Source organism: Lontra canadensis, unplaced genomic scaffold, assembly GCF_010015895.1.
Source record: "Lontra canadensis isolate GAN:19392208 unplaced genomic scaffold, GSC_riverotter_1.0 scaffold24, whole genome shotgun sequence".
Classification (NCBI taxonomy): Eukaryota; Metazoa; Chordata; class Mammalia; order Carnivora; family Mustelidae; genus Lontra; species Lontra canadensis.
The window spans coordinates 6,438,609-6,464,183 of record NW_022631018.1 but is presented as its reverse complement, the minus strand read 5'-3'; the positions used below and the strand labels follow the sequence as shown (position 1 = coordinate 6,464,183).

Genomic DNA, 25,575 nt, shown 5'->3' with positions numbered 1-25,575 from the left:
AAGCTTCTGTAAATGTTTCTTTTCAGACTTCAGTGGGCGTTCACATAGGAAATTGAAGGGGTGAGCAGCCACTGAAATTAACGTGTACCACTCCCCATCACTTCTGCTGTCATCAACACGATGTGGCTTTTAAAGCAGCCCGTTTCAAGGAGGGATAAAAACACCAGTGACCGGTGCTAGTACCTCCCTTCCCAAGCATTCTGGACCTGCCTGGAAAGGGCTTGTGTGGAGGCTCACTGGCATGTTCCCACCGTCACTCGTATTTAAGGACAGAAAGTACTGCACCGAGTTTTTTGGCTTCTCCAGTTGTAGTGGTTGGTCTCTTACGTGTCAGTCCTACTTTAGAGAGATGTCGGTGGTGTATTTTTGCTCACTGCCTAGTGCAGGTACATTCACTTCACTTTGCATTCCCTGTATCCTTGGCCCGGTCCTTGGATATAAAGTCTGAGGAGCCGCCCCCATGTCACCATTTCTGGAAGCCAAGGGGCAGCCAGAAGGTGTGTCCTTAAGAGGGAGAAATGGGCCAGACTAAGGAGAATGGCGCTGAATGACTAAAAAGTGTCAGTTATCCAAGACACTGGCAAAGCAGTGGGTCCTTCTTAGGATCGTCTTTTTTAATTGTATTTTGGGTTCCAAATTTGTAGGGCTAAGCAGTTCTACTCTTAGTCCTCTTGAATATTTAAAAAAAAAAAAAGGACCCGTTTTTAAAGCAGTAGAGCTCATCCCCAAGGTGGGTGGGCAGAGCCTGGGAATGTGACTGCCTCCAGGCTAGGCTGCAGCTCCGGGCTCCTGTGGTCCAGCCAGGGAGGGGCTTCCGGGAGAGGCCCCGTGTGGTGCCTATGCCAGGTGGGGTCTTTGTGCCTGTGGGTGGTTGATTTGGATTGCTCTTGCAACTCTGCATCCTGTTGGGGCTGTGTTTTTTGCTGGATTTGGTCGTGCTGCATTGGTACTGCATCTGTTCCCCTCATCCCTAGAGAATTTGGAAAGCCTCTGTCAGATGTATGCCTTCGCTTTCTGAAGGCTTCTGTCATTAAAGCCAGGAGTAGGGCATCTATATGATCCTCTCCCCTTTAGAGAAGGTATGAAGAGGATGTGGGTGGGTCACAGATCAGTGGGGAGAGGAAGAAAAGCTCTAATGTCAAGAATGGAGGCTCAGACCTAGCACAATTTCTGTGGCTGAGAGGCAAGGCACGGTTTGTGTCTTATCGACCCAGAGAGGCTCTGCAAACCAGGACGGGGAGGAAAACTAGCCCTCACAAGTTTTTCTCCACCTGTGACATGGCTATATGTTTGAAGTGTTTCAAACTTTCGGTGCCTCTTTCTCAATTTCCACACCATCGTCTCATGGGACTGGTCAGAGTCAAAAAGCATGAAATGGATTTTCAGCAGTCACTCACCAGCGTCCTAGCAATTTCCAGCTGTGTGCTGTTGGCAACTGTTTTGCTACTATTTTGTCAATGACTGTGCCTTCCAGAAGGTGATGTCTATCAGCATCAAAGCTAATTCCTCAGTTAGTCTCTCTGTGCTGAAGTCATACCTATGCACTGCCCACTTCATCTGCATCACTGGGTTCTGAAGCTTCGTGGGGCTCAGAATCTACTGAAGGGCTTATTAAAATACAGATCTCTGGACCTTCCTGCCAGATTGGCCGATTCAGTAGGTCTGAAGTAGGGCCTGGGAATGTGTATTTGTCACAAGTTCCCAGGTGATGCGAGTGCAGCTGGCCTCGGAGCCATCCTCTGAGAACCACTGTTTGCCATGGTTTTGTTGCCTGCCTGGCAGTGCCTTCAGAGAAGGCCAGTTTTGCAGTTGCAGGGGCGAGAACCCCCATCCCCAACTGTGCTCATCTCTCAGCCTGAAGCCTTGCCTCGACCTTTGGGTTCAGATAGTGAGGGTTCAAGACTTTACCATCCAAATGCACATGCCCTTGGGAGCCGGGATATGGTAGCTGCTACATGGCACTAACACCGTGTAACTGAAAACAGGCTCTTCTGAGAACTGGCACGGGACACGCCCCTAATTAATTTCTGCACCTAGTGCAACCCTGGCTCATGGCGAGCAGCCGGGACAATTTCATTAGATGATTTCATTAGGCGGTTACTACTAGTCAACAGAAAGCCTCACTGAAGCATCTCTTATGTGCCTCGTGTTGCACTGACCTGGACCTGTAGGACCAGGGGTGGCCCGAGTGTGGGGAGAGGAGGTTGCTAGGAGGCAGTGAGGGCACTGGATAGCTGGTGGGGTCACTACATGCAAATTTGGGAGTTGGAAAAGACAAGCTTCAGGATTTAGCTGGGGATCACTCCAATTTCTGTATGACCTGATACAAACTGTGAAAAAAGCACAGGGTATTTGTTATCTGGCATTTTATTACACAGAACGCTTTATTAATTGGCACCCAGAGACCTATAGTGTAATAACAATTGAGATTTGTTCTGACGGCCCCCAGGCACCACAAAATGCCATAGCACTTTCTGAGTATCGCCAACGAAGCATTCATTACATCATGTTCAACATGGTTTGAATGGTGTGGGCGCGTTATTGTGTTCAGAGCTTTTGCAAATTATAATCCATATTGATTATTTAAAGTACCTCTTTATCACTTTTTTTTTTTTTTTTTGGTAAATTAACCGAAGTGTTCTTCTCTAGCTATACCAGATAACAGAAGAATCCCTGTATTGTTCTAGAAATCAATCCTTTTCAGCTCTAGAAATACTCTAGGGCCTGAAGATGAATTCTAGACAATTATCACACTGTCAGGTGGTGATTAGAACAAAGTCATATATATATATATATTTTAATGGATTGATAGCTCAGCAAACTTTGGCTTCACTGGGCAAGTTCTCCAGCTTGTAAGTGGGTATTACGTCTGACTGGGTCTGTGTGTGTCTGGAGGTTGTCATTGAAAATGAGACATCAGGATTTACAAGAGAGTTTCCAATGGGCATCTCAGCAAGAGGTTGACAGATTCTCTTTTTTTCCCCAGCCTGACTGAATTATCCAACTTTAGTGCCTTGGGTTGTTTCCATGTCCTTTTATACTTGTCCCATCTCTTTTCTCCTTGATCAAGGTCAGGGGATGCTTCACTTGGAACTCTTCAATTGCGGGGTGATTGTCTTTAGATGGTCCCACTATGGAACTTTACAGTCGGGAATGACCCTAGTGGCCATCTTGATGACATCTAGATGATTCTTTTTGGAGGACTGGGACAGCCTCGTCCTCTAGTACAGTGTTTATTTGCTTTCTATACTGGGATCACAAATTTTACTGAAATTTGATTGGTGCTATGTACCCTTCTTTCCTGAAAAAAATACACATACAATTTGCATTCAATTTCAGGGGATCCATGGATTGTAATGCTGACTATGTTAGAAAGTTCCCACATTCTGGGATGTTGGGATGTTGAACCATCAGGCATAGGGACTCCCAATCCAGCATCATATCCCTTAGCTGCAAGTACGACAGAAACTCCATGTGAAAGAGCTACGGAGCTATGTTTGCACTAGTGCATCAGCCAGACTGCCATGGTAAAATACAAATATTCTAACCAAAGAGCATTATGTCAATAGAGGAGCTCTTTCTCCATCCCCCTGATGGGCGGCCATCAAGCTTCCAGTGATGGGGTGCTCTTTTCACTAAGGGGTAGGACATTGAAATATTCTTCCTTAGAGCTTTCACCTGATTGTTTTTATTTTTCCTGTTTCTGTTCTATAAAGCAATATAAACCCAGTCTTTCATTCACTTCTCATTCACTTAAGGTCCTATGGCACTGATTATTGCGGCAGACCAGAACTTTCTGTGCTGATGGATATATGTTTTTATCTGGGCCATCTAATGTAGGCGCCTGTAGTCACATGTGGCTCTTGAGCACTTGATAGGTGGCTGTCATGACTGAGTACTAAATTTTAAGTTGCATTTCATTTTAATTAATTTAAATTAAATAGCGACATATGGCTAGTGGCTAAGATAAAGGACAGTAGGGGTAGAGAGAATAGATAATGACTCAGGAAACCTAAGTACCTGTCTGGGTTCTGTGATTTGTTTGCTTTATAACTGGGCAAGGTTTCTCTACCCTGGTGTTCAGGGCTTCCTGTGCTTTACTCTACTTCTGGGGGCAACCGTAATCACCTTCTTTTCAGCTATTCTACTGGGCTGCCAATGTTTGAAGGCACCAGTTTCTCCGAGGCCTCCCTGACTGTGCACTTACTGCTCCCAGTGCCTGGAATGTCTTCTCCCCAACCCCCAACCTCCCCTACCCCCGGCTTTAAGACTGTAGTTAGTAGTCACTGCCTCCATGAAGACTTCCTTGATTTCTCTTGGCAGATTAAGACCAACTCCCTCCTCTGTACTTCTGTAGGGCACCTGGTTTATTACTTCAATGTAACACTTACCATATAGATTTGGTATTGGTTTAAATCCCTGGAAGGGAGTGGACAGTCTCTATTAGTTTTTTAATTACTAGAACATAGACCAGTACTTATTAACATTGGCACATTTGTTTAACTTGAAACAATTTTTTAAATTGTTTTTTCCTTTTTAAAGAAATGGCATTGTACTTCAGACTTGACTTGAGGTCGCTTGCCATCAGCAATAAACCCTGGATCTTTTATATGAATTGGTGACAGAATTAGCTTTCTCTCACTCCATTCTCAATTTAATTTTTGAGTCTAAATTCAGGACTTCATATTTATTTCAAGTACATTTTATCTTTTGGTGCAACAGTCCTTCTTATAGAGATCCTTTACAAGTGGGGACAGGGAACTAACGTTCAGTGAGCATTCATCAAATTTCAGATTCTGCATTTATCTAGCTATCCGAGAGAGAGTGTGTGTCCACACGTGTGCAAGAGCAAGGAGGGAGACATGGGAGAGGGAGAGAGAGAATACCAAGCAGGCTACACCGTCAGGGAAGAGACCGACGCTGAGCTCAATCTCCCGACCTTGAGATCACAACCTGAACCAAAATCAAGAGTTGGACGCCCAACTGACCGAGCCACCCAGGTGCCCCAAGACTCTGCATTTAAACAAAACAACCATCCAGTGAGATAACTATTATCCCGATCGTAAATATAGAAAAACAGACTATAGAAGATTAAATCACTTGCCCGAGGTCACCACTAGTGGACTTGAACCGCAGTGGTCTGACTCCAGAATTTAAGTGATTTCTACTACACATCGTCTTCAGCCTCTGCTCTTTAGTAAGTGAGATCTCTGCTCAGAGCTCTCCGTCCTCTGCAGACGGGATAAGCATGGGCTTTTTATACTTTCCTTCGAGTAACTGGTACACATATAGTTAGAATTGGGGACCTCCCTTCTGCTTGTCGTTAGTGCATTGGTCAGCGCTCGACTGTTCAGCTTTTCTTGAATTTTCTGCACTATTCTTTAGCCAGCTTCTATTTCTTTATTCAATAAAAATTTTGTACAAGATACTCGTGTTGCATGCTTTGGTGAATCAATATATGCTTTTATGACTATTTCATGTCTATTTTAGGCTAGGATATAGTGTTCTACTTTCACCAAAGTCCACACTAAATATCATTTTCAGAGACTCACTTAGACATATTTTATTTCTTTACTAGAAAATAGAAGTGTTGAAGCCTAGAAGCTCAAAGTTGAAGGGATATTAGACATCATCTAATCCGGTGCCCGGCTGGTGAAAGCTTTGCCTTACTGTTAGGATGTACCCGTCTCTGGCTTGGAAGCATTAGAGTGTCAAGGTTAAGAACTGACCTCTGGATTCAGACCTGGGTACAATTTCCACAACTTTCTAGCTCTGTGCCTCAGGGAAGCGACTTAACCTTGCTGTGTTTCAGAGTCCTCAAGCATCAAATGGAAACAGGAATAGGATTTTTGAGAAGATCAGGTGGGATAGCGCATGTAAAATGTTAGGACAGTGTTTGGCATGTAGTAAGCCGTGACTGCAGCTTAGCTGCTAGTATCTGGTTAGCACTGGGTGAATCAATAATGAACCCCTGCAGTTAAGCTTCCTTCCAATAATAGCATCTCCTTTCTTCTGATTCTTGTCAGGTTTTAGGCTGAGCACGGCTGCGCTTAACATTCAGGTGACCTCAAGTCACTTTTGCAACCTCTGTGAGCCTCAGGGATTTCAGGTGTGAGGGGGAAATCACATTCTCTGCTTGCCTAGCTTGCAAGACTCATGGGTATGAGAGCCCTTTGTAAACACCATAGACGTTAGTACTAGCATTAATGTGGGTAGAGCTAATATTAATGGAGTATTTATGAGGTACCAGATTACTGTGCTAAATTTATCCCACAGATCATTGCATTGATTTGTTGTAGCAGTTCTACAGAGACACGCATTCTTGTTTTCCACACCCCACAGTTGGGGGATTAAGGTGTGGAGAGGTTAACTCACTTGCCCACTTACATAGCCAGAGATAGCTGGAAGCCTGGCTCATAGCAGGGGCTCTGTCTGGTCTTCCCAGGAGCCTTTTTTTCCCCATCTCAAAGTTACTGAGTTTACTTTTTTTTAAGATAAGTTTTTAAAATATCTACTTCAAAACCTATCTTTCTTTGTGCGTTTCTAATACCGATTTTACACTGATACTATCCCTAAGGACACATCTGGATTTATAACCCAGAAAAGATATCTTCAGGAGCAATAAGAGGCATAATTTTCCCAGCAATCTTTTCATAAAAGCAGATTAGATATTCAGAACCCTCCGGCTTACACAAACACAGTAGATTTTGGTTTTGTTTGTACAAAAACGGTAGCCACAGGTTTCAGATGGCTTGACTGATGACACGGGGAAGGATCTGTCCTAGGGTCCAAGCATGGCCTCCGAGAAGATCTTCTCAGGGGTTGTTGGCCTTCTGGTGAATTACTCCTTACCTGTTTAGGTTTCTAAGTATTCTGGGTCTGCATGTCTGTTCTGTCAGAGAAGGGAGTCGGGATTAGACTCCATTGACTGTGGAAGAAGCTTCTGAAAGGGTTAGAGGGATGTAGTGGGAGGGGGAACCTCCATGGCTTCCCTTGCACATTTGCCTAAATGAGCTTGACAAAGGTCCCCTGACCAGGATCCTGGAGGGCATTTTCCCTGAGGGCACTGGATCCTGGTGCGGATGTGGATGGAGAACTCGGATGTACCACTTGGCTTCCGCAAACCAGGTGGAGGGTTTAAAAGAAATTAAAAAAATGTTAAAGGAATTGCCTCTTCTTTCTGCTAACTTTGGATTGTATTTGCATGGGAATTTGTGTTTATGAAATAACTGAGCCATATGGATGTTCAAGGATGCATGTGTTCTCCTGATCTGTTGATATGAGGAGCAGTTGAAGGGCGTGGGCTTGTCTGGAGGTGGGCTGGGTGGGCAGATGTGGTAACACAAGGCAGGGGCAGGTCCTGGGAATATGGGCCCATGTGAATTCAGAGGATCTGAGCCTTTTGGCAAAATAACACTCCCTTCTGAGAGAGAGTTATGTATGTCTATATTTATTTATTTTGGGAATCACAATTACCCGTCCCCCCCCACCCAAGGTGAGGATGTTACATAGTTTCTGGGTAACCTCTTTCCCTGGTGATGATTAGGGAGTAACAGATGCCCACCCCTGCATGCGAAGGCTCAAAAAACCTGAGCTCATTTCTGTTACAAATATCAGTAGACAGGCTCAAGAGAGCAAAGCAAAGGAATAGGTTGCGGAAAATGAGAACTGTCCCAATAGCTATCCACACTTCTGCTGTGAAACAGGCTGGGTTCAGAACAACCCTGCACAGTCATAACACTTGCCCTTTCGTTTTCTCTTACCTTCATGTATTTTTGTCAAATAATTTTACTGACATTCCATGGGACCATGATCCAGGCCTAGAGTGTCATCCATTCCTCACTATGCCTTTAATAAACACCTGTTGTGTGACACTCTGTGCGTGTTTTAGGGACATCTGTCATTTAGTTCCCTGTGAAGAGAATGTTGTTCTCATATTACAGATGATCAGCCCAAGGTCGCAGGTAGATGTGATCTCACTGGTTCCATGGACTGCTCTCTTTCCATTGTAGCACACTGCTTCAGGTCAGACCAGAGACTGGCAGGCACTCTTCCCTAACGGAGCATCTTTTTAGGATGAGCGGGAACTGCTTGCCCGTATCTGTTGCTCCCACTGGGTGTGAAGCTAAACCCATGGAAGAGTAAAGCATCAGTAGATGGGAGAAGACCAAAGATCTCTTACCCATCATCATGGTCGTCATTAAATGGATCTGAGACATCTTGTGCTGTGTCATTGGAATGCAAGCTTCTGTTGGAATTAGGGCATTGTGCTGTTTTGTTTTCCCTTCACCAGAAACTCAGCTGCCATACTTCTTCATCGCTCTGTATAGGACCTTTGGGAAATCCCAGTTCTTCCTCTCCTTTCAATATTAGCATGTAAAGTCTGTTTTCTTTCTCCCAGCCCTCAAAGGAATCTCCTCTTTTCCGGGATGCCCATAGTTGTATATTACTGTGTGAAGCAGTCAACTTTAACAACTCTTTATTGAACTTTCATCTTACTGAATGCTTCTGCCTTTGCAGATTTTAAAGGAAGTGGGAGTTGGGGGGACAGGGAGACTGTGGGAAAGACTCTCAGACTCTTATACAGAGTGTAGGTTTTAGAAAAGCAGCTTTATGTTCACTGCCAGGCCAGCATTATGAGGATTCTAACTTTTTATTAACTATCTCCTAGCGAAGTCTTAGGCCAACGCAGCTTGTCATGGAGCTCCTGTTCTTGAGAGTAAGAAACGTTTCCATCCTCTTTGGACACTTTCAAGGTATTCCTAGGCGTGCCAGGATTTCCATTTTGGATGTTATTGTTGGATGTCCTCATTAGTGACGTCATCAAAATGGTTTCCCCCAATTGTAGTAATGGATGCTTCTCCTTTATCCTTCACTCTTTTCCCATCATATTGCCTATTACCACCACAGAGTCATAGTTTATCGGAGTAACAGTGAACTAAGAGAAACTCTTAGCAGGTGACAAGAAGGGGAATAGAACTCAGGGTTCCTGACCCTTAAATCCTTTGATCACATTTCCTCCTTTGTTTCCTCAGTACCCTTTCTCTGCTCAGTCATCTTCCTTCTAGCTCCTTTGTCCTTTTCTGAGGACTTCTTACCCTTTTATTAGTAAGTATGTGTTTTAGTGTTGTCTTGGGTTGGGGCATAAGAGGCTGGATGTAGGGATTGTGATGAATGAGAAAGGACTTAATTAAGGAGTAGGAATGGATAAGAGCAGGTTAATTCAAGAGAAGCCAACTAGCACTGATCCAACGAGAATGAGAAATAGTGATTCCGAACAATGGTTAATGTTCTGCTTTCCCAAAAATGTTGCCAAAGAGAATCCTTTATGATTTCTTAGAAAACTAAGTGAATTGATAGTGCTCTTCTCAGTAGGCAGTGGGCTTCTCCCCAGTATAAAACCAAGACCATGTCTCAGCATACGGGAGCTCTGGCAAGCACTCATCTCAGAATGTTTTCTGGACTCCTAAGTGGCCTCAGGGAAAGGTAAACCATCCAGATTCTATCTTAAGAAATGGGCTCTTGAGAACAATTGAGTATTCTGCTCATGGAGGAAGTAAACTCAAATAAAAAGATGTCTTTCTTTTAGAACCCTCATTTCAAGGCAGGAAACCAGGGAGTTTTACTTGATTATTCTGATAACAGATTCCTAAGTTTCTCAGGGGGTGGGGCTATAAATCCACAGAGGTTTCTAGTCCTGGCTCTGGAACAGTCTCCTTGCACCTCAGATCTCTCTATCTACATCTGTAAAAGATGTAATGGAACAGTTAATAGAACCATAAGGCATCTTCTTGTTCTTACCTTGGCGCTCCTCAGAGTCTAGTTTCTCCTGTTGTCATCTCCCTGAGTTGAGGATACCATTAGGTTTTTCATGGCCTCCAGCATCGGTAGCAGTGTTCTTTAACTGCTGTGCTGTGTTTACAGCAGTGTTTCCTGCTCATTAGAATCAGTGTGAGAGCTTCTAGAAATGCTCATCCCCAGATGGCACCTGAGACAAATCAGAATTTCTAGAGATAGGACACCCATATCCTTAATTTTGGAAAGGTTTCCAGGTCATTCTGTGTGCAGCCAAGGCTGAGATCCTCTGATCTTCTAGAATGAGACATGAGCCTTTTATGGGGTGTGTTTCTGTCTTTTGGGATTGTGCTTTCATTGTGTGTGTTGGCTGGTTCCTCTCAGTTATTTTGCAGGCCATGGTGAGATAGCGGGAACCCGTGGGAACCCCAGACTTCAGCCTGAGATAATGGGGTGATTAATTAATTGTTGTGATTCATGGCAGTGGCACACCATTCAGCCTTGCTGCTTCTGGCCCACATCCAGCTGCACAGGTACTGCCTTCTGCGATAAGGGTGATGCTTCAGACTTCATGAACGCAGGTCTGGCTAAGTGGGCAACTTGAGGCCGAGGACCACAGTGAGTCATGCTGACCCAGGAGGCCTTTGAGCAAGTGACTGAAGACTCATTGACCTTGCTTCCTATCCATTTCTTAACCCCTTGTTAGCAACAAGGGTTGATTCAGCTTGACTACTGTCAAATAGAGGAATCTCTGCCTCGATATTCTTGACTTACAGTAAGTGATGGATGGGAACTGGCAAGTCCCAGCTCTTGAGTACTCCTTGTGTGTATCTTTGTAACTTCATATGCATTAATGTCAAACTGGGAGCTAGAAATTAGTTATGGGAAGAGCGTTTACACTCCAGAAATAGGCAAATGCTAAACACCAGGGCTTTTCATCCTTTCGAGTGACTGGTCATTAAGCATTTGTTGGTACAACATTCACTTTACTGCTTAATGAAGTCATCCATTCACTTAGGGAAGAGTGAAGCTTCTTCTCTGTATTTCCTCTGATCTACCTTTGGGTGGTCTTTGGTCTTTGGTCTTGGTCTTAGCCTCCGGAATAACATAGACAATGTCTAAGCCCCCATCATAAGCTAGTCCTTCCGATATTTGAAAACAGCAATGATGTCTCTCTCCAACCTTCCCTTCCCAAGCTGTGTATCCTCAGTGACTTTAACATTTTCTCTAGTGGTTTGCAGGCTCAATGGGTGTCTTTGAAGACTAGAGTATAGGTTCTGGGTTTTCAGAGGAAAACTGAAATTCTCTCACAGATGATCCGTGGACTCTTTCATTAAAGGCTTTTCATTTTCTTTGTACGTTCAGCTACTGTCTGTCACCCCACGAATCAAGTGTGGATGTGAAGTTAGGGGATAGTTTGGGGTGTGGTTGCTGGTTGCAGCCCCCATTCTTCTTCCGCTGGGATATACGTTGCTGCCAGCACTCTTGACAGGCTTAAATTTGTCAGAGTATCATCAAAACACCAATCCTGGTTTCTGAAATAGGTAATTTTCCCGCTGCTGTTTTGTTTTCTTCCAGAGCCTTTTAATATTCCCTGTTCCTTTCTTCCCTTTTCTGTACTGTTCAATCATCTGTCCCCTGATCACCAAAACTGGGTGTTGAATGACAGCATTTTGAGTCCAGGATTTAGTCAAACGCATAGCAAGTGAATTTGTTAAGACATATCCACCTGACTGAAACTGAGGCAAAAGAAGGAGGAAAGCTGTCTTCATTTCCTCAGAACTGTCACTCCCCATTCTCTTGGAACTGGGGCCCAGATGAGCGTGGGGCTCAGCTCAGGGTGAGTTAACCAAATTAGCAATACCGTGAACTTCCTGTCAGTCATTTTCTATAGGGCCAGGGATATGGGAGTCAGATGAGAGTTTTTGGTCAAAAAGCAATGGAGGGTTGAATGTGGCTTCCTTCACAGTCAATATTAAAAGGGTGATGCTTGGGACTTTTTTTTGTTGAGGAACTGAGTCCATTGACCTCCCTAGGAGAGCAGTGGGACTGTGGCTGCATGAGAGAGTCTTTTAGGGACCAGTTGTGGGGAGGGGAGGGAGGGGGTCCTCTGCCTCTTTGCTGTGTTCTCAATATTGCTTTCTTTGTCTTTCATTCATTAGGATTTAAGTGTTTAGGAGTAGGTGTAATGGCATTTCCATCTCCTTGACAGAGAGCGAGAGAGAGAGAACGGGAGAGGTGTGCGTGTGTGTTCAGGACTGCCTGTCAGATGGTGAATTTGAACCGAAGCAGCTGTTGTCATGGTGATGGTAGGTTGCATCCCACCACCATGGAAACCAAAGTTAAAAAACTGATGTTAAGGCTGGAAGTCACGTGATCCATTTTTGTTTTGTTTTGTTTTAAAAAAAGAAAAGGGGTTTGGCTTTTCAATCTGATTTCTTTTTTTTTTAAATGAAGTTGGGTGGCGAGAAAAAATGCGATAAGGAGAGTGATGAGCTAGTGAAGTGGGACATCATGAGGTCTGGAGAGCCTTCTCGGCATTCTTCTGCTCGTTAACTGCATTTCTCCCATCACGGGAGCAGGAAGGGAGGAGGAGATGCTGTGCGAATTTCCAGATTTGCCCCCATGGCACTGCTCACAGTCGCATGGAGAAGCACAGGCAAGGAGTCCTCCCGCCCTGCGGTGGCCACAGGGCCACCGTCTATTGATCAGCCCAGGCCGGAGGCCGGAAATCTAACATTGAGGAGCTGAGACAAAAGAGGGGAATGGAATTGAGGGTGTGACTTGCTCCAGAGAGGAGGGTGGTTCGTGCATTGATAAGCTTAGAGGATTAACATTGTTTTTTCAGGAAATGGAAAGATTCATCTGTAGTCCCTCAGAACCCCAAGGAATACAGTCCTTCCATCTGCTCCCCTTTCTGGATTGGTCTTTGGGCTGCACTGTCCTCCTGAGTCAGCCACAGGAGCCAGTGGGATGAATGCGGGAGGATCCCATGCAGAAGCCCGTTAGCCTCTGAGCCAGGGTCCTTGGGCCTCAGTTTGGCTCTTAACCTGGCCTTCCACCCGGGCTGGTTGAGGTGAGGCGGAGAAGGCAGGCCAAGAGGCGTTAGGGGGTTCCCTTGGATTTCCATCTTTTACCGCATACTTGCTCTCACTTCATACCATGATCTGGGCAAAAATCGAGGCATCTTTCCAGGAAGGAGAGCTGGCCCCAGGCCTGTTTTACCAGGGTGGGGGTTAATTTTCTTTCTAGTCAAGGGTTGAAGGCCTGCATGCTTGGCCTGTGTGGACAGGCCAGGAGGCAGCTCTTCTGTCTGGGTTTGAGGCACAAGGTCTGTCTCGTCAGTGTTCCTGGTCCCTCCAGGACAGATGTATGGTTCTCAGCAGCCCAGGCGAGGGGGATGTGATGTCACCAGCATGATCTCACTGCATTTCCATCAGGGTCTGTGGGAGCTGGAGTCGGACTTCTGTGATGGTTCAATCCCTCCTGTTCTTAGCCCTGGCCTTGGCTGTGATTAATGCCCCCTCTAATCGCTGGGAGAGATTGCATCAGAGCCATCAGCTTCATAAATCCTCCTCTGGGGACTGGTGTTTTGATGTGCTTTTCATATTCCCAGGAGGTTCGGGGCCAAATGTCTTTGCTCTCTTCCCGGAGGCCCATTACCATAATTTTTTTTTTTTTTCATATCCTTTATTGTGGTGGGTCTTTTCAGTGTCAGCTCCCGGCTGTAGCCCGCCAGCCCACTCCTGAAGGCTATGAGCTCGAACTGTTGCTTATCCCAAAGCTTAGAGTCACAGTAGATACTTAAGAGTGATTTAGTAGGGTAATAAAAATGACTGTGCATTTGTGTAGCACCTTACTGGTTTTCAAAGGACTTTATATTCATGGGTCGTTTTAGACTTTGATTCTTCTGTATTTGGTGTTTGGTTCTGCGGGAATGGATGGCGGTGCTTTCCCCCTGTTTTGAGCGCTACATTGGGGCAGATTTTGCAGTGGGAACCCTGGCTCTGGTTTCCCGTTACCAATCTGTATTTCTCCATTGCATTGCAGGTTTCCAGGAAGATTCTGGTTCTTCTCATAGAAAAAAAAAAAAAAAAGTAGTCTGAAAGACTTGGAGAGCTGTATAGCTGTATTTCATTATCATTCATATTTAAAATGTTTCTCTGGTGTAGTGCTCGAGGGAATCAGAAATTAGTCAGGGCCACTTCCCTCTGACTGTTTTTGAGTTAACATCCCACTTGTTAGAATGGCCCAGGCCATCCTCTGAGGCCTCTTTCATCTCTTAGAATTAGACCTCCGAAAATAGGCAGCTGGGATGGAAAGGAGGGAAGGGAGACAGATCTTGCCAGGAGAGCATTCTGGGCTGTGGGGGTGAGGGGTGGAAATGGGTAAAGGAGACTGGGATAAGCCTTCCCTGAGACTCCGGGGCTACTCTTGACTCCCCCAGGAGTTTTGAGGAGGTGCATAAGTAGCCAGAGTATGCTCCCCACAAAAGTGCATTTGCCATTAGGGCCTGGAGTCAGGCAGAGAGCACAGCATTCTGTCCCTTGTGGCCTCTCAGCCTTTCTGAGTACATGTAGTCTACTTAGTGAGCTCTGATGTTGCAGCTCTGAGAGGACACAGCTGAGAGCCGAGGGGACCTAGGATCAGCATCCCGGTGGTCGTGAAGATGCAGGTTTCCCCTGGAGCTCCTCAGGTGTGCTGCTAGAGTCCTAAGTCTCTCCCGGTCCTGTGCCTGCAGACCTGCCCTGAGAGGTGTTGGCAGGTGAGGTTCTGGTGGTCTGGGCCAAAGGAGGGCTCTTGTCCCGGGCCGGGTCCCCAGGGCCCTGGTGACAAGCAGAGCCAGCACCACAACTGTGGCCTATAGGGCAGACCTCTTCCTCGCGCTGGCTTTCTGCGCCTCAGGAAGGAAATGAACAAATGGCAGGTGTGCAGGCCAAGTAGTGCTGCTCAAATTAGCTGTGTTGCTAAGGAAACAAGTCAACCGTTGGAAGGAAGGAGCATCGGGTAAAGGAGATAAATCAATAAGCGAACCTATTTTTGTCATTTCCCTAATGATTGTCTTGAAGCTGCTAGATGGGAGGGGGGAGAGATGGAACAACAGAGGTCCTCATTAACGGGCTCAGAGGGAGAGTGGAGTGAAGGGGTGTTTGGGGAGATTGCCAGGAAAGTGGATGAAATGAGGTCCCTGGTGAACAGATAGTGAGACACATATGGGAGCGGAGGCATCTTGGGGGGTTTCAAAGCACTTTCACTGCCATTTCCTCCTTGGGTCCTGTCCCTTTGTTATCCCGCCTTAGATCCTCTCAGAAACCTTGTACTGATTTCCATGACCCTCAGGTTGGGATGGTTTTATTGTGTTGGCTTGTGTTTTTTCAAAATACATATAGCTTTAATTGATTTTATAATTATAAACTAATGCATACTCATTATAACACTCAAGACAATGTGTAAAGGGGTAGAGAAGAAAGTGAAAATAACCCTACTACCCCAAGAAAACTCATTATCCTTCTAGTGTGACAGATTTTTTTCCTTTGCTCCTTTTTAAAAAATCCTTTTTTCATTGAAGGGATCCTCTCTGCATGCTGGTTTCTATTTTTGAATAGCTAATGTGTATACTCAGACTAGAGTACGAAAAGTTCAAGTGGGTACACAGTGTGGAGAAGGTAGGAGACACCTTTGCAAGGATACCTCTGACTCTGGCTTCTCTATGCAATTCATTTACCAATTGATTGATTCATTAATTAATTAGAAGATAATCGTTGGGTGCCTACCATGCGATGGACACAAGGGGTCTGGATGTAAGACAGGCAACACTTGTGCCCTCAGGCTCCCACATCTCACTGCCCTGCTGCCTCCATTTATTTAAGATCTCCAACTGCAGTCTGGATACCTGGGAGAGATACAGTTCTCCAGAATGCATCTGGGGTCCACGGAGTGTGATGGGAGCCACTGAATTCCTGGGCGGAGGCCTCAGAGTCCTGGACAGTCTTCCATTACTGTCTCATGAAGGGCCTTGTTCTTTGAGGTTTTGGCAACATGGAGCTTCCTTGACCCTTCCATGTCACATCTTTGTGAAGCCTGAGGTGCATTCCCTTGGCCTGTGGGCCATTATTTGCAGTCCAGGCTCTTGCCTTGGGAGATAGAGCAGAGCCACAAGCCTTAGAGCCAAGCTTATTTGGCTTGAAGTTATGAGGGTAGATGAGAAGAAACGGGAGTGGCGCCTCTGAGTCAGCTCCCAAGGGTGGGGGTGAGCAGGAGCCCGGGCCTGAGCCAGCGTGAGTGAATGTCTTGCTGCTGTTCCCAGGGGTGCCTCCCATTCATTCATGCCTGCGTTGAGCATTGAGTCGGCTCCTGCTGTGTACTAGGGGCTCTGTAAGCACTGCTGTTGAAGAGATGAACAAGAACATGTCCTTGCTTTCAAGCTGTAATTTCTTAGGGAGACCAATAGGAGGAGAGGTGATAAAATTGTACAATAGAAAGAGCTGTGGGGCACAGGGAGAAACCTTCCCGGACGAGGTGGTTAATTCTAGCATGTTCTGAACACAGGACTGGAAAAGAGGAGAAAGACCATTGCAGGTGGAGGCTAGAGTGCCGGCATTACGTGCCCATTCTTCATGCTTTCTTCAGAAAGAGAAGAGGGTGAGGAAAGGGCTGGAAGGGAGAGTGGCCAGGCCCCAGACAGAACTGGTTGCTCTCTGCCGAGATTACCCCGTCACCGTCCTTTCTGTCGCCTCGTGCACAGATGCATGGGATGCCCATGGTCTCACCTCTGCTTCTGCAGCAGAACCTCACCTCAGGTTCTTCATTGCCCCAAACCCAAGTTCATCCCGAGGTTGAGATGAGCTGTAAGGTCTAAAGGGACAACCGTCCCAAGGATATGTGCATTTAACCGCTTTCCACACTTCAAGCCAGAGGATTGTTGCTCTGCCTGGGTCCTTAGACGTCAGAATGTAGGCAGAGGGTCTGGATGGGGGAGGGCGTGGTAATGGGGTCTTCTCAGAACCTGTGAATTACCAAACCCTCACTTTTCGATGGAATCCTCCAGGGCTTTAGGCACTGCCGTTGACTGAGACCTCATGAATTCTCAGCCATCCAGATACCTGGTTAGTCACAGGAAGTTTGGGTCATTAGCACTTGGGGCCAAGAGCCTTGCTCCTGCCCTGAGCAGCTGGTGGTGGTGATGGCTACACCTTCCCAAAGCTAGCCCGGTGGTCACAGAGAAGCCTCAGATATCTGCACTTGGGTGTTCTCGAGTAGGTGAGCTGACAGGTCCTCGCAGGGAGCCGTATGCTTAGGTGATCCGGCTAGGGAAATGCAGGTGCGGACGTGGGAGCAGGGACTGTGGTCCGCCGAGGGGCTGCCACAGTCCCAGGAGGTGTTGTGGGGTAGAGAGCCCTGGGCGGCATATGGCCACCACGACCCGTCATGTCTTCAAGTCAGCACCTAAAAGCAGATTAACTGATGTCTGTGGCTGTCACTTGGCAGTTCTCAGGGGTAGAAGCCTGAACCTCAAAAAGCAATCCTAGAACCCAAGCAGACCCATGAGAGCTCATGATGTCTGCCACTCCCCATTCCTGCTTCCCAGGTCACTTGCTGGGCTCCTTGGACCTGCTGAGCAGCTTCTCTGAACTTGCTCGGGGGCCTGCTAGCCAGGGCCAAGGGCAGCTGAGCCCACACCTTGTGAATGGTCCTGCTTCGACTAAGGATGAGGCAGGAGGTGGGAGGGATACCAGCTTCCCTCCTGCCAGAGCAGCAGCTCTCCTTCTCACACCTGGGGACCAGCGGTGACATCTGCCCTTTGGACCAGAGCTTCCCAAATACGTTTTCTGAAGCCATTCCCAGGAGAGGTGTTCTGATGAAAAGATGATGTGGTGAAGCAAGTTAAGGAATGCTGCATACCGGGGCACCTGGGGGGCTCAATCGGTTAAGTGACTGCCTTCAGCTCAGGTCATGATCCCAGGGTCATAGGATCGAGTCCCACATCAGGCTCCCTGCTCAGTAGGGAATCTGCTTCTCCCTCTGCCCCTCACCCCACTCTTACGGTCGCTCGCTCTCTCTCCCTCAAATAAGTAAAAATTCTTAAAAAAAAAAAAAAAAAAAAGGAATACTCTATACCATTCCCACTGCCTTTGGGGGAGGCGGTGGACACTGTTGACAATAGTCCCTAAGCTTCCAAGAAGTCCTGCTGGGGGGAAGCCTGCTCACTCTCCTGAATTCCGACTTTCCCTCATTGATTTGATTGCAGATTCCTACAGCACTAGCATCTGTGTATCCCGAGGCCTGCACTGTAGGAACACTGGCCTAGATGCCCTCTTCTTCTCCTGACCTTTGTCAGCAGCTGGTCGGCATGTGGTCAGGAAAAGGCCTGCATGCCTGAGCCACCACTTCTGCCTTACTTCTGTCCTCGTGTTACCGTTTGGGTCTGGGGGATTCTGGGTGTCTGAACCTGGCCCAGGACCAGCTAGCCTTTTCAGAAGGCTTATGGGACACCAGGTCCTGCTGTGGTCCCTGGTCCCTCTACACTTGGTCAGAGCTCTGGGTCAGAGCCCATGATGGGAGGGAAATGAAGGCCCCCTGTGATCAGTGGGTACTGGTCGCCCTGGGTGTGTTGGCGGGGGGGCTTGTCCCAAGAAGGGTGGCATCTGTGGAGCATGTCCGCTGGCAAGTTTAGCTCTCAGGGACCAAGTTCGATATGAGAGAGACTGCGGGAAGAGGAATGGCTGGGTGTGTGGGTTGGTTCTCCTCTGACTGGGTGGGTGGAAATAGGCACCGTGGGGTGTGGAGGCAGGGGGCTGGCTCTGAAGGCCTTGGAGCCCACCTAGTCTTCAGATCTGGTGGCCAGGCCCCAGAGCAGCAGAAGCCAGCAGAGCCGTCCCTAGATTGTGGGTCCTGGGTGAGTGCTGGGGCTGTGTGGGAGGGAGAGTGGGTGGTGACTCAGGTGCCTGGTGGTGGGGAGGAGACAGCCCTGGGCACTGCTGAGAGCCAGTGGAGAGGTCTGGAAGCTCAGGTGCAGCCTCCTGCCTCGCCTGAGGCAGCCTCCCTTCCAGCACCGGGGCCTGAGCAGCGGCGGGCACCTTGCATCTCCTTCCCATGTCACCACTGCAGGGAGGAGCTCTGTGCCCAGCTCTTCCTCACAGATGCCCTGAATGCCCACTGGCCACTGATGGGCACTGGGACGGGAAAGCATCAGGGGCCTGATTATGATCTGCCCTCCCTAGGGAAAGCTCTAGGCCCTACATGCTACACAGCAGGCCTGGAAGGTGGTGGGCACAAGGGGGATGATCCCTTGCCTTCCCTCCACTTGGCCAGATCTACTCTTTTCTCCATCCCGGATGCCAGAATCTGCCAGAGCATAGGTTGCTTGGCAAGACCTGTGGTGACAGCTCACTTGTGTTTGTCACAACAATAGTCATGGAATGAAATCCAGCATGCAGAGTGACTTGACTCCGGAAGCTGGTGATTCCCTCTCTCTCTCTGGGAACAGTGCCCCCTCCAACTCCTCCTGGGCTCGTGGTGCACCCAGGAGCCCGGATGCAGGCACTTGAATCATAGTCCTGCTGTTCAGAAGGGCTCAGGGAGCCCCATCATCGGTCTGCAGAGAAATGCAACAGAGAAAAGCCTGAATTCATTATTCATTCGCTTGTAGTTTGGTTCTTAGATGCCCTAACTTTGCTGTCCTGGACCCAGACTCATGATGCATCCCTGTTTGCTATCTGTGTAGAAGCTTGGGAGAAATAGGGTGGGTCAAGGCAAGCTTCTCCTGACCGCATTAAATTTTTTTCTGAATTGGGTATTGAAACAGAAGAGAGCTCACATGGAGAGAACTATTCTTTTTTTCCAAAGGCTCTTCTACTCCGTTGAGCAGAGGTTCTAGAGGAGGAAGCCCCAGAGGTGATTCCCAGAGGCAGACCCCGACAGCCACGGCTGGCTCCTTGCTAAAGCATCGTCGTCCAGTGCCGTGGCGGGAGCGGGGACGAGGGGGAGCCTGCCGCCGCATCCCTGTCTCTTCCTTCTTTCCTTTTCCGTTTTCAGCCCTGCTTAATCCCTGCTGTGCCTTTGAATCCCATGAGTAGCTGGAGTGTTGGCCAGATGTCTAACTATATTATCTATTGGCTACATTTCTCTTTCTGTTGAAGAAGGTGCTCGGGGTTTAGAGCCCAATCAGAAATGGTTGTAGTTTCCCATGTGAAGGGCCCTCCGCTGCCCGGGCGCCTGCTTGCTAGTAGAGATGGCACAGGCCCTGCAAACATCCCACGGGGTTTGATGGAGTTTGTGTATCTCTGTGCACAGCCATCATGGAGGCTGCATCCCTCTCTCCTGGGTGAATTTGTTCCTTAACTTCATCTTTCCTACGCCGTTTGAGTACATGATTTTGGCCACCATCATTGCCAACTGCATTGTCTTGGCCCTGGAACAGCATCTTCCTGAGGATGACAAGACCCCGATGTCCCGCAGACTGGTATGTGCCTCCTTCCCTCCCCCAGTCCCTTCTCTTCCCCAGTGGTTCCCTTCTCCTTTGCTTCCTCGCCTGGCCCCCTCCCCCACCCCCTCCCTTTACAGTTCAGTGAGGAGTTTGTTCTTTGCCGAGGGACATGCTGGTGACAAACCCCACTGGGGGGCAGAAGGACAAGAGGAATGACCTTTCTAACGCCCGCTCACAGAAGTTCTGAGGGCATCACAAACACTTGTGGATACACTGTGTGGTGGCCAGACAAGAAGAAAGGGCAGGAGCAAGGGCCATTAACTTCACTCCCCTGCCTAACGGATTTGGGAGTGAGAGGGAGAAAGAAGGGTGCTCAAAGCCCATGTGCATTCACAGTGTTGAACTTTATAGTTGTCGTGTCCGTATTCTCCTTAAAGCAAGGAGTCACGTGTCTAGCATATTCTCCCAACAGAGGGCAAACTAATTGCTTAAAATCTAAATGTATGTATAAGCGGCTTCAGCCTAATTACCTGCAGAAGAGAACCCTTGAGCTTGCAGGATAAGTGAAGGCCAGCAGTGGAAGGCCAGGGTGAAGCCAGAAACATCAGCCACTCTCCTGGGAAGAAGTCTGGCTTGACGGTGACCCCCATACCCATCCCTTCCGGCAGCTGGCTCCCCCAGGCTTCCCGTGCTCTTGTGTACTCCCCAAGTCCTTCAGCGAGTGCACTCGCTTCCCACTAGTACTCAGGTGTCCTGTAGGATCGAGGAATGGTCAGAGTGGAGAGGGCGGCCGGGGCGTGACTTTGTCTGCATTCCCCTCCTCCCTTACCAGCACCCATACTTCTCATCCCGCAGGAGAAGACGGAACCGTATTTCATTGGGATCTTTTGCTTTGAAGCTGGTATCAAAATTGTGGCCCTGGGGTTCATCTTCCATAAGGGCTCGTACCTCCGCAATGGCTGGAATGTCATGGACTTCATCGTGGTCCTCAGTGGGTGAGTCCTCTTCCAGTCTGTCCTTTCTGGTGTGAGGGGTTGTGCCCGTGGGGTCTTGTGGTCCTGAAGTGGCTGGTACAAGGAACCCAGGGGTGGGAAGGCAGCGCAGGGAGTAGGGTCAGAACAAAAAAGTTCAAGGACGAGATTTCTCACAGGGCTAAACCATAGGTGACCCACGTGCAGGGGGCCAGGTACTCTGTGGGGATGCTTGTGGCATTCTGTAGAGGTTACAGAACCAAGGTGTGGCTGCTTCTGCTTCTGGTTTTCATTCGGTGTTTGACTAGTGCTGGACACACGTATCCCGGTGAGTCTTTGCACTAAAGCACACAGCTTGCCCTAGCCTGAGGGGCCCCCGCCAAAATGGGCCCCAAATGCCATGAGGTGCAGTGTTTCCTTGAATGTTGAAGAAGAACCACCCCCCGCAATGATATTTTCTTAACTGATAATTGAGACTTGTGTCCCGACCACAGAACTTTTTATGATTTGCAGATTTATTAATAGGAGTATAAAATTGAATCACATTAAAATATTTGATAAGTAATCCTGAATTATTGCTGATGTAGTGTCATATTTGCATTATTTAAATATTTGATAAATCATTTTTTTGAGAATGAATGTAGTATGGCCTCTGTTGGGGCCTATCCAGTGCCATTAGCAGCATATGTGATGGCCTTGGTACTGGTGGTAATGGGCATGACTCTCTGGGCTTTTGTGGTTGCTCGCTGTTGTTTGTGTCTGGTGGCTTTTGGTGCCTGCATGGGAGGGTAGTGGCCCAGGCCTCATGGGGGAGCCCCTGGCCTGTGTGGGCATGGCTACGGCAGTAAGGGGTGTGACTTGAGAAGTCCCACACCCAGCTGCTTGCCAGACCTGTGTGGAAAAGAAGAGAATGCAGTAAAAAATCGAGGAGGGGAATCTAGGAGCCACCATCATGACTGATCAAAAGGAGAAGGGAACAAAGAGGAAATTTGTTCCAGGGAACAGAGGAGCGGAGGTAGATAAAGTCTGAGGAAAACAAGAGCTTGGGAATGTTCGCGTCTACTCATGTCTTGTAGAACACATGCAGTACTCATACTTTTAACCTTCCCACCAATTGCGATTAAGTGAAAGAGAAGAAGCTGAAGGTGTAGAGGACTGGAATGTTCGAATGGAGCTCATAAGCAGGCAAACCCTTAGTATAGGGAACAGATAAATGGAGACGATGATGTTTAAAAACATCTGTTGTCTTACGGGAGGATTTTCTGAAGGTTACTCTTGTAAAAAAAAATTATACTACTGAATCTTAAACACGGCTTAGTCTATGAAGATAATTTGTACATCGTGTTTCAGAAGTGCGTGGTCATAGACAATGCAGAACACCTGGGCCATGTTTCTCATGGTTTATTTTTTTCAGCTTTATTGAGGTATGATTGACGGATGGAAATTGTATATATTTAAGGTGCGTGTTGTGATGTTTAGATACACACTGCAGAATGATTACCACAATCAAGCTAATTAACATACCCGTCATCTCACACGGTTACCTGTTTCATGTGTGTGGTAAGATCACTTGAGCTCCACTCCGCAAATTTGAAGTGTACGGTACATTATTATTAACTGTAGTCACCGTGTGGTCACCATGCTGGTCTCCGGGACTTACTCTTCTATAACTGATAGTTTGTACTCTTGACAGGTTTCTCCCCCACTCCCAGCTCCTAGCAAGTACCATTCATTTCTCTGTTACCATGAGTTCGATTTTTTTTTTTAAGGCTCTGCATAGAAATGAGATCATGAAGTAGTTTTCTTTTCAGTGCTTGAGTTATTTCAGTTAGCATAATGCCCTTTGAGTTCATCCATATCATCGCAAATGGCATCATTCTTTTTTTTAAGGCTAAATAGCATTCCTTTGTCACCCACCGATGGACTTTGAGGTTGTTTTCCTATCTTGGCTATTGTGAATAATGCTACAGTGAACATGGGGGTGTAAGTATCTCTTCAAGTTAGTGGTTTTATTTCCTTTGGTTATATACTCAGAAGTGGGATTGCTGGATTTATGGTATTTCTATTTTTAATTTTTTGAGGAGCCTCTATACTATTTTCCACAGTGACTGTGCCAATTTAACATTCACACCAATAGTGCGTGAGGGTTCCCTTTTCTCCACGTCCCCGCCAAGGCTTGTTATCTTTTGACTTTTTGATAATGGCTTGGTGATATTTTAAATGTCCTTAACATAACTAATACTACTATATCGTGAAAGGTCTAAATGAGAATCTGAGTCCTTTAGAAATACTGTGATTCTGTCTGGGAGCAAAGTACCACATACTGTAATGCATGTGGTTTATAGGTCAACATTGTGTGCGCTCTTGGTACTGTTGAGTTCTGTATGTGTCAGAGGCCATTTGAAATTTCTCATTTCACCATTTACTTATTTAGAGAGTTGGGGGTGGGCAAAGAAGAGGGGGAGGGAGAGAGACACTTAAGGAGGTTCCACACCCGGCACAGAACCTGATGTGGGGCTCGATCTCACAACCCTGAGATCATGACCTGAGCCGAAGTCAAGAGTTGGACGCTTAACTGACCAAGCCGCCCTGGTGCCCCTCATCCATTTATTTTTATTTTAAACTATTATGTGTCCATTAAACAAAATATTGGAAAGTCAAAAGAGAAAAACAGTTTAGTGATGAAGAATTCAGAACTATTTGGTGGTGTTTCCTTCCAGACCTTTCAGTGCTAAGGAAGTTTTCTTTTCAATGCATATAATTTTGCGGCCTTTTGTCAAAGCCATATGGGCGTAGTACATATTACTCCATATTTTGGTAAAAATCTGTAATGCTTGACCAGCAGTTTATTACATGGATGTCCATGGAAGATGTGGACTTCTCCATTTTTAAAGATTTTATTTATTTATTTGACAGACAGAGATCACAAGTAGGCAGAGAGGCAGGCAGAGAGAGAGGAGGAAGCAGACTCCCTGCTGAGCAGAAAGCCCAATGCGGGGCTCGATCCCAGGACCCTGGGATCAAGACCCGAGCCTAAGGCAGAGGCTTCAACCCACTGAGCCACCCAGGCTCCCCAACTTCTCCATTTTTAGCATGATTTGACAGCGAGGTTGCCTTCTGGTTTGGGCTATTTTAGTTAATGATTAAACATGTTCCAGTGTACGTCTTTAGGATATCACATTTTGAGAGGCATCATGACAGGTCGAAGTGCTTCCAAAGGTGACTCTGCCATTCTGGTGTGGGGTCCGGCTGCTAGTATGTGTGAGGGGAGGTGGAGGAACTGGACCCTTTGACAGGATGTGAGAAGACTGTTGGAAACTGAGGCACTGGCTTCCCAGAAGGGTTGCCATGTGACTTGAGGAGCGGGTGTGTAGGAATCACCGGGATCTTTCCATTAGTATGGCCAGGAGGGCCCTCTGTGTCCTCGTCCGCAAGTGTCGGGGTACACACGAGTGGGCCCAGGTGGTGACACTGAGGCCATGTCACTCATCCTCTTCATTCTCTGCCTACCCAGCCCTCCAACCTCTTAATAGTGGCTCTTCAGGCTTTGCTGAAAAGTCTCTGCTGTCCATTGGAACCAACGGGACTTTGTCCCTGTTCTTCCTGCACCTCCTGATTTCTTTCTCTCTCCTTAATTCCCATGTGGATGTGCCCCAGGGAAAGGGCTTGGTGCTGAGGGTTCGTGCTGAGGGTTCCCCAGGAATGGCTACTCGGATTTGGCCTGCCGTGCACATGGTGTGCTCACACACCACATCGCACCGCTCCCCAGCGCCCATTTCCCAAGCTGGAGCATCGTCGACGTCAGCCCGTGTCTTACAATAAGGACACAATATTGTGTCATTGACAGCACTTTTCTTCCTGTCTTTGCTAAGAAGGAACTCATGGGGCACCTTACAACTCTTGGGGTCTTAGAAGCAGTAAGATATAATACCAACCAGGTAGTCAGGCAGATCAGCCTCTTGATGTGACTCATCAAGTCCTCAGGGTGGTTAAGTGCGCTGCCCAAGGTCACTGCTTCTTGACCGCAGCTCCAGGGTCGGCACGGTGCCCTTTGACCCAGGGCTGGTGCTTTGCCTGGGACAGCCCCCTCTCCGGGCTTCCTGCGGTCCCTGCTGGCAGCCCCTACCTCCCACCGGAGCTCCAGGTGTCCCCGCGCATTTTCCTCCTGTGTACAGAGGGAATGACAGGTGCTGGAGCGTGACACAGTGCCTCGGGCTGAGACTGCACAACTTCTCAGCTCTCAGTGTGTGACTCGAGGAGAGGGACCGAGGGAGGAGGTGTTGAGGTGTCAGACGGCTGGTTCAGTGAAAGACCTTCTATCAGTGACCTTTGCTAGGGAAGGAGTAGCTGGGGACTGGGCCCCTCTGACCTTCCCACCTCTGG

At 47.5% G+C, this 25,575-nt stretch overlaps 1 protein-coding gene across 6 annotated transcripts in view; it reads left to right on the top strand.

Moving 5' to 3' along the window:
* CACNA1E (calcium voltage-gated channel subunit alpha1 E) overlaps positions 1-25,575 on the top strand; it is a 486,165-nt gene that overhangs the window by 183,359 nt on the left and 277,231 nt on the right. For all 6 annotated transcript variants that reach the window (XM_032862709.1, XM_032862708.1, XM_032862704.1 and 3 more), the window contains exons 4-5: positions 20,152-20,257; positions 21,077-21,216. In XM_032862709.1, the coding sequence (XP_032718600.1) occupies positions 20,152-20,257; positions 21,077-21,216 (246 nt within the window). The remainder of the gene's footprint in view (positions 1-20,151; positions 20,258-21,076; positions 21,217-25,575) is intronic.